The 9,222-nt window shown below is 42.1% G+C and overlaps 1 protein-coding gene across 8 annotated transcripts in view; it reads right to left on the bottom strand.

Moving 5' to 3' along the window:
- Positions 1–9,222, bottom strand: part of RNF4 (ring finger protein 4) — a 25,649-nt gene that overhangs the window by 6,388 nt on the left and 10,039 nt on the right. For 5 of the 8 annotated variants that reach the window (XR_003095775.1, XM_025212583.1, XM_025212582.1 and 2 more), the window contains 3 exons: positions 8,463–8,472; positions 3,170–3,335; positions 2,410–2,470 (listed from right to left, as the gene is read on the bottom strand). Coding sequence is in view for 7 of the 8 variants with exons in the window: in XM_025212583.1 (XP_025068368.1) it covers positions 2,410–2,470; positions 3,170–3,335; positions 8,463–8,472 (237 nt within the window). In the remaining variant the exon portion in view is untranslated. The remainder of the gene's footprint in view (positions 1–2,409; positions 2,471–3,169; positions 3,336–8,462; positions 8,473–9,222) is intronic. The other 3 variants (XM_006030897.3, XM_025212585.1, XM_006030898.3) reach the window with 1 other exon arrangement.

Genomic DNA, 9,222 nt, shown 5'->3' with positions numbered 1-9,222 from the left:
GCAGGAATGGAGCTATGGGTAGAAGTCTGAGGTTTTTGCATAGCTCTCTCAAATGCTGTTGCTACACTTTGGCCTCTCTCTACTTCCTAGAAATAGATTGAGAAAGCATTGAAGTTAACAGCTCTTATGCCTTGGAAAAGGTTGTAGCCATATTGGTCTTGGGACAAAAGGAATCAAAACTCCTGGAAGTGGTAATATCTTTTATTAGACCAACTAGATATTTGCAAACAAATTATTGCATTTATCTGCAAGCTTTTGGGCGCACACATCCTTCATTACACACAGGAGATAGCAAAGACTGTAAGAGTTCTCCTATGTAGAAATGAAAATACATATTTCACAAGAGAGCCGGAGGTGTGGTAAAGTCACCTTCATTTCTCCTGTGAAATATGAATTTTCATTTCTACCTAGGAGAATTTTAGGTGTCTAAATAAGCCACATTAGGTATTTCCATAGAAAATTTAAAATAATGATGCAAAATTTTGATGGAAAAAAAAAATCTCAAGTTGTTCATCTTCTGTGTCGCTCAAAACCTATATTCTGTCCAAGGAAGCATCATAGAAGCATTTCTTACTCCACTACTCTCTTCCATGCTCTCTAGCAGCAATGTGCAGGGGTATTTAAAAACACCTTATGTGGCTGGAACTGGAGAAAATTCAACTACAGACAAGACTCAGGACATCCACACAGTACTCTGCTCAACCTCAGCAAAGTGAAGGGCATAGGCAGAAGACTGCACAGCAGGGAACAGAGTTGCAGTGGGTATCCCATGTGTAATGTCGTTGTCTGCTGATGACAAAGGCTCCAGTAATTAAGGAAGCCAAATTTTTTGGACAGGAATAAGGTACAGACATTTCTGTAAGTTTGCATAATTGTTATTTGCAGCCAAAACCATACAAAGAAATCCTTATCCTCTCGCATAATTCCTGAACCATCATGGCTACAGCACAACTTTAACACTGCTATTCTTTTTTTCGCACTTAAATAATAATGAACAAGCTGCTAATTCTCAGTGCATGTGTATGGGGGGCAAGGAGGAGTGTGTGTAAAGGGAGGGAGGGATTAAATTACACTGAAGTAGCATATAGGCAACCCCTGCTTAGCGCTCTTAATTGGTTTCTGAAAAACCAAGCGTTAAGTGAAACTGGAAGTATCTGATGACCCAAGAGGGCAACCACAATTGTTTTTAATGACCTAAGACAGTGACTGTGAGCATTATAATTAAACTCATTGATACCCGATTTCACTTAGCGCTCAATTTAAAGCAAGCGTTATAGCAAAATAGTGCTAAGTGAAACGGCGTTAAGTGAGGGTTACCTGTATAGCTTAATGAGGCTAACACTGTCAGTCCTTCACAGCTAGGCGGAAAGGCTGCCCAATCAGCTTCTTAGCTCAATATTCATAGGATCATAGGAAAGTAAGGTTGGATGGGACCTCACAAGATCATCTAGTCCAGCTCAAGGAAGGATCATCCTGACTAACCCATCCTAACCAAATGACTGTGCAAGCTGCTCTTAAAAACTTCCAAGGATGGAGACTCTACAACTTCTCTAGGTAGCCCTTTCCAATGTTTGACCACCATCACAGGCAGAAAGTTCTTCAAAATCTCCAACCTAAATTGACCCAGATGAAACTTGAAGCCATTCCTTTTAGTCCCAGGTCCTATGGTCATGGAGAAATATCATCGCCGTAATCATCCTTCAGATATTTGAAAACTGTTATCAAATCCCTCTCCTTAATTTTCTTTTGGGAGAAGAAAAAATGACCTTACCTCAAGACAACGGGATTTACCTCAAAATGTTTTTCCCTTTCCTCCCACCCCCCCTGGGAGGGGGTGGGTGGGAAAGAAGTTACATTTATTATTTGTAACTTCCTATTATGTTGTGGTGATTTCTCTCTCACACCTTTTAACTTGCCTCATTTTCCTTCCAACCTCATAGAAAACCAGAAGGATTCTATATTCTGGATTTTGTTTCAACACTTCTAACTGTAGCATTGATTAAGCTTGTAGCAATGTAGTCCAGGAGCTTCTAAATGGAATAGCTTGCAGAACTGAAAATTAAAAACCTAAATTTGTATTTTTTTTAAAGTGGTTGAGTGATACTAACACTGCAATCTCTGTCTTTCCTGGCAAGTACACAGTTTTATACTATGAAACTAGCTGATTTTTCCATATCAGACATTATCAATAGGGTGCACATGTACAGTAGCAGACTATTAATGCTCTTTAGCTTTTTGTACTTGCTATATGGCAGCCCACAAAAGCATATTAGAACAGAAAAAAAATGGTCTCTAAGTGACTTAAGTGAGAGAGGGACCCTGTCCCCCACATGCACACAGAGTGTATACCCATAGTGAATGAACAACAGTAGTCATTAGATTTTACAAAAAAAAAAAAAGTCTGCTTACTGATGTAAGACACTCTGTTCTCCTGGTCTCAAAATCTTGGGTATTCATTTCCTGGTCAATACTACAGGGAATATTTACATATCTAAATGTGGTCTATGAGCTTTATATGACAGTGTATTGCTGAAGTTATAGCTTTTGATTAGCACGTTCATAGATTCATAGATGTTAGGGTCAGAAGGGACCTCAATAGATCATCGAGTCCGACCCCCTGCATAGGCAGGAAAAAGTGCCGGGGCTAGATGACCCCAGCTCGGTACTCATCTAACCTCCTCCCCAGGGTAGGGGACAGCACCACCTCCCTTGGGAGCCCATTCCAGACCTTGGCCACTTGAACTGTGAAGACGTTCTTCCTAATGTCTAGTCTAAATCTGCTCTCTGCTAGCTTGTGGCCATTATTTCTTGTAACCCCCGGGGGCACCTTGGTGAATAAATACTCACCAATTCCCTTCTGTGCCCCCGTGATGAACTTATAGGCAGCCACAAGGTTGCCTCCTTGTGTTCTCCTTGCCACTTTTTAAATTAATCTTAAAGAGACAGTGTTTTTTAAATACAAAAAGCACTGTCATTTTTTTTAGTTTTCTCCTTAATTCAGTAAGAGCTTTACTATTCCTGTTCTCTCATAGATGAATCACTTAAGAGTGTCAAAAGGTTAATTTAGACCACTCTAAGTATTCTTTAATGCTTAAATGCGATAGAAGCTTGACTATTTATATGTAACCATTGCATTTTACATGCATTTGTGAAACCATGGAGCACATACCTTGAATCTGTAGTTTCATCCTCCAATGTTTCTGATCCTCCATAAACTTTATTTCTTTCACACGTATCATTATCCCTTGATTCATCTTCTTCATCACTACTTAATACACAACTATCCGACTGCCGTTGGCTTCTTAGCCCTAGATTTCGCCTCGGTTGCTGATTCTCTAAAATTTAATTTTGGCACGTTAGATGTATTCATAGGACTCTACGGTATTTTTGCATTGGATTAACAGAAAATCTGAACTGTTACACATTACTTAAACACTTCTTTAAAGTTTACCAAAAGCAAGTTCAATTTTTTTTAGCTTAGTTACACAACTATTACATAAAAGCTCCCCAAAGGAATCTTATGTCTAATCTTTTAGTGGGGTCTACATGAGGGCATTCACTGCTAAAGCCATAAGAGTATACTATGTACCTATGATGGGGTAATTATCTCAGTAGGTTTCCCTTAGGTTGACAAGTCCTCAGAACTGGTAACCTGGCATGCAACCAAGACAGGAAAAATAACTTTATAAAGGCCTTGGCTAATATTTTCAGTGTTCTGTTGAAACTTCCAAAAATTATCCAAACTATACTACCTCCTAGACAGCACTTGTCAAGTAGCAGAGGTTTTTTTGTCTTAATTATTTTGATATAGACAGTGCTGGCAGTGATAATTATAGCTAAAATTACCCAGTGCTTTCTTTTTTGGTTACTTAAAACTGCAGGAAAAACTTTAGCTCTGAAAGCCAGAATTCTCCATTCTACATGTGTTTCAGGATGATTTCCTTTCTCCCCTCAGGAAGTTTCAGAAAAAGATTTCAGTTGCTTTTAAAAGCGAGTTAACGAAAAAAAAAACCACAGGATGAAAAAAAATCCTAAGTATTTTCTTCTCCAAAGCATAAAAGGCACAAGAGACTGATATTTAAGGCTGATCATTTCATGTAGCACCAGGGATGGATGTACCACATTGGTGAAAACCCACACAAATTTGGCCAATTCACAGCTCCCAAGGAAAGCTTTTACTTGGCATGCATAAGTTAAGTTAGAGTTTGGCAGCCAAGCTCTGAAGTTTCTGTCTGCACTGAACATACGCCATCACCACACTACTCCTACAAGCTGGCTGAACTGTATCTGAGCCATCCTCACACAATCCTGTTCAATTACCTCAGTGGCAAATGTTGTATTGTTAATCTAGAAGATTCGACCTTACTAATGACTGATATAGGTATTGTTATCGTACTATTGGATCAAATATACTTTTCCTTTTTATACTATGGAGGTTGCATACTTCTCTAAATGAGAAGATACTTTTCTTTTTAGTTTCATCTTGCAATGTTTGTCCAATATTTTACTATGTACACTTGAGACCTTGCTCTAACTATAAGTTTGGCAATTAATTCACCAGACTTTTCCCCAACAGACTTTACATTTAAGCTGTGATTAACAAGTTAACCAAGCCTTAAACAATAACCAGCCACACGTGAAAGCTGGTTGAGGGCATGATAATGCATTACATAAGACACAAAGTGATTCCATATAACATGAAATAACTTTGTGGCTCATTTGAAGGGATCCTGGTTTTCCATTTTCCATGGAAAAAATGGAGAAAACTACAGATTTTACCCTTTACCAGTGGATTTTGCAGTTTTACAAAGCTCTCTGCAGGGTGGCAGAGCTCCAGCCTGCAGGGACCTGGGCGGAAGTGGGATGAGGGCAGTCAGACAGGGGATGCCATGTACATGTATATACACATGGCCACCAGGCAGCCTGGAGAGAAGCTGCCATAGGTAAGGGGGGGTGGCCACAGGTGGAGTGGGATGGGGTCACAGGTGGCTCATCTGAGGGATGAGGAGGTGGGGGGAGGGGCCAGGTCCCTGCCATTGTGCGCACTCCCAGAGGGGCAGGGGGAATCTGTGCCCCCCAGATCTGTGCACAGGGCAGGGGTGGGTTGCCTGCTGTGGGATCCTCCCCTGGGCCCTCCATAGCCTACCAGCTGCGATCCCGCACTGCAGGGCAGAGCAGGGCCACACAGGGAAGCTTGTTACCACTGCACGCTCTGCGCTGCCCTGGAAAGGTGTCCCCTGCATGCACAGCAAAAGCAGGAGAGGTGGTGCGGGGCTGTGCCCCTCACTGCTGCCACATGCACAGGGGATGCCTCGCCAGGGCAGTGTGGAGCTTGCAGCGGCAAGCAGCTTCCCTGCGCAGCCCCACTGTGCTCTGCAGCACCGAGTTGCACCTGCTGGGCTGTGGAGGCCCTGGGGGAAGGCAGCAGGGCAGGAGCCCAAGTCCGTAGCAGGCAGCCTAAGACCACCCTTGCCCCACACACAGATCCAGGAGTGCATGCAGCGTCAAGGGGCCAGGCCCCATTCTCCCCATCCCAGGGGTGGTGGGGGGAGTTGGATTCTGCTCTGCTGCAGCAAGCTCTGGCAGCTGGAGACCCCTCCAGCAGGGCCAGAGGTGGCAGGGGCCTTTCATTTTAATCACAGATTTTGGGGGGTTTTATCTGAGAATTTGCAATTTTTTTATTTTTTTAATCTTTTTTTTTAAATCAGGGAAAACCAAGATCCCTGATCATTTGTATCATGACTTAAATTGAAGGTGTGGCCATGACCTGTCAAAGCCCTGTGTACTGCCCAGCTAGGAAACACATGGGGTTTTGACAGATCCTGGTGTATCGCGAACCCAGCATCAGGTTGTGGCAGCCAGATGCTGGGCTCCCCATGCATGGGGAGCAGTACAAGCCCCGTATGAAGCCTGTTGCCAGGCTCCTCATGCACCAAACTGTTTGCTGGGGCCAGGGACTGGTTTGGTTCCCAGCCAACCATAATCAGGCAATTGGTTTGATGTTGCTGGTGCAGGGGAGCAGTGCTTAGGTGTGGGGTCACCATGACTGAAAACCAACTGTGGTAAATTACAAGCCTTTGGCTTTGAACTAATATGATGCATAGTTTGTACTGCATATATGTAGGTGCCAAAGTGCTGCTCAAAAGGGTTTTTATGGAGTACGTATGCTAAAACTCGCAACAGTTAAAAAAAGGCAACATGCATCAATTCTGCATGACCTAAGTACATGGGTACTATAAGCAAATTACTACAGCCATGTTTAATGTGAAGGTTATTATTTTTAAATTTGTTCCTCACTTCCATGTGCTCAGGGGGAGCAGGGTCTGATAGCAAAAGGGGGAAGGGATTGCCAGGGGGGAGAAGTTGGGGGTGGAGCAGAAGGCAAGCTCTTCCCCTTTTATTTTCCCTGCTGTAGCAGTGGGAAGGGGACAAATACAAGGCAAATCCCTGATAATTAAATTCTATACCTGAAAAATTATAACAAATTTGTAATTTTTTCATATACAGAATCTAAATATCGGGGCATCTTCTACTTGAGTAAATAAGGTACTTACAAATGATAATCAGTTACTCTTACTCTAGTCAACATCATTATTAGCCCTACTTTATGTTCTGAGGCAGAGTAAACTCATGGTGAAAAGCACTGATTAATTTTAGGTGTCCAATTTGAGACTCCTAAAAGCCATACCCTGGAAAGTCAGATCCATCTATCCAGGTCAGAGGTTCCACTGATTTCAGCTGCAATTGAGTATTTACCACTTCTGCAACTCAATTCTTAACTGTCACAGGTTAGGCATTCAGAAAACAAGGAGCACTTTATTAACAGACACTTTGGGAAAGTTTGGTTTAAGTGACCTAGTCAAGCTCCAATCAGTTACCTGTGGGACAGACTGGGGTAAAACACAATTTGCTAGAAGAGCATTCAACTGCCTTAGTTCACATGATTGCCATCCTCCCTTGTAGTTCTTGGCCTCATTCACTTTATGTCTTTGAATCATTGTAACAAATGAGGCAGCAATCCAAGTGGTGTCTCATCCACTAACCCCAATTCACCCCTTCAGCACCATTATTTAGTGCCTTAAAGGAAGCAGAGGTCTTGTGAAAGATTCCATGACTATGTAATATTAGTTCATTCTGCCTCTTTGTACCAGAGAGAGCTATAATTCCAGCATTTTCTAACTTTTGAGTGCTTGATTATGAAATTCTAATTTTCTTTCAATAAGTATTTGTATGTAATCTTGGAAGAGCTGTGCTGCTCAATCAATAAGCAACAGAAAGCTATTAAATAGCACTCCATCACATGTTTATTAGGCATGGGATCATGAGGCTAAATCAGAAGAGCAGGAATAAACAGTTGAAATTTTGTAAATGAGCTTCTTGCATTTTCATGTTTATTCTTTGACAAATTAAATCCACTACCATCTTATCATAAGGGTGAAAAATTGCATCAAGGGACAACAGCCACATTAGGGTTATTTCAAGAGATGGCAGCTTACATGATACATATTCTGAAGCCTTATTGTGCTAAAACAGTGGTATAGACAGTGAGTTTTCTATGTCTCAGCAGACACATCTACATGAAACACTACTGTGCAGTCATTACTGCACATTTATTTAGGACTTGTATTAGCAATAGCCTAATAATATTGCACAGTAGTGTGTTAGTACGGTCTGTGCCGCGACACGCTACTGCGCGATATTTTTTTGGCTACTGCGCAGTAAGCATCTTGTGTAGATGAGCTCAGTGTGCAGAACAATAATCAAATAGTAAATTTTATTTCAGTTTACTGATGGCCTTAGTTTAACAGTGGGTGCATCTACACATGCAATTAATGCGCCTGAATAAACTCCAAGACAGTTCACGATGGAGTTTATTGCTCCTTGGTGCAGTGTTTACACGTGTGCCCAGGACTGCATGTTGAGTCATGGCACAGTAGCCCCAGCTGGCAGGTAGCCCTGGGGAGTCAGCCTGCTAGCTCAAAATGCTGTAGAGAGGCTGGCTGTGCACATGGGTTCCACAGTGCAGGGCTAACCAGCAAGCAGCCCCCACACTATAGCACCCTTTTGCCCCAGCCAGCCCTGGTCACGGTCTATGTGTGCATTACAGCACACTAAATAAGTCTGCTACAGGATAGCACTTGTGTTGGGCAGTACTACAGTGGTGTTAATTAGTTTACTGCGGCCAAATAGCACTCCACGTGTAGACAGTGACACTTTACTGCAGAGCTAATTAGGCAACTGCAGTAAAGGGCACATGTAGACACACAGCATTAACTGATCTAGGTTATTAATTTTTACTACAGGGTTTCTCAAATGTTTATCTTCAGACAAATACATGAAACAATTTTGAAGAAATTAGTGGAAGGCACATCCTTGTTGACTAGGTTTGCAATACTATATAATGCATTACAAAAAAAGATTACAATTCTGTTATCAGTTAGCAAAATTATATGAACACTCACCTTCAACAATCTTGTAGAAATGTGAGGGAGGGAGAGAAAAGAAAAACTGAATTAATTTTTTTTGTGAGCATACATGTCATGGACAAACAATTAAAACCTCAGTTATATTCATTTATACTTTCTTGTAGCAATACAAGCTGAGGAGGCCCAAGGGTTGCCCTGAGCAACACTTAATGACTACTGCTGGAAGCGTTTCACCAGCTCTGGAAGCCAAACTGCCAAATATGCATCCTCATGCTAGATATTGTGAAATCATTTTGATTTTAATAGTCATTTGTAAGAGACATAAAACATGTAGTTAGTTTTAAAGCACCATCCATTGTCTAGTTTCTAAGCTTTTTGTAGTTGTGACCCACTTATAGGTCTATAATTCTGTGCAACCCCATGCAGTGGTACCTGTTGTTTCTATTCCTACAATAAAGGCAGGGACTTAATTGCACTCTGGCTGCTCTGAAGTAACTACCCGTTCTCCATTGTTATTCTGTAGTGAAAGCTAAATCAGGGCAGCTTACTCCCAAATGAAACAGGGCTCGGTTGCCTCAGTTTACATTTAACTTAGAGTAACTGTGGGCACATGGGGCAACTGGATGTGACGGGGGCATGTTCAGGGCCAGGTCTCAACCTTGATCTGCCCACCTGTCTATATGGGGGAGACCACACAGTCTTTCCTGCCATGACTTTGCTAGCATAATCAACTGGTGGTAAATGCGGGAGGCTGCCCATTATATGCCCCGATGCCAGGGGTTGCTATCCACAGCTC

The sequence above is a fragment of the Alligator sinensis genome, unplaced genomic scaffold, assembly GCF_000455745.1.
Source record: "Alligator sinensis unplaced genomic scaffold, ASM45574v1 scaffold1051_1, whole genome shotgun sequence".
Taxonomy (NCBI): Eukaryota; Metazoa; Chordata; order Crocodylia; family Alligatoridae; genus Alligator; species Alligator sinensis.
The sequence above is the reverse complement of the archived record's forward strand: the minus strand, read 5'-3'. Positions and strand labels throughout refer to the sequence as shown.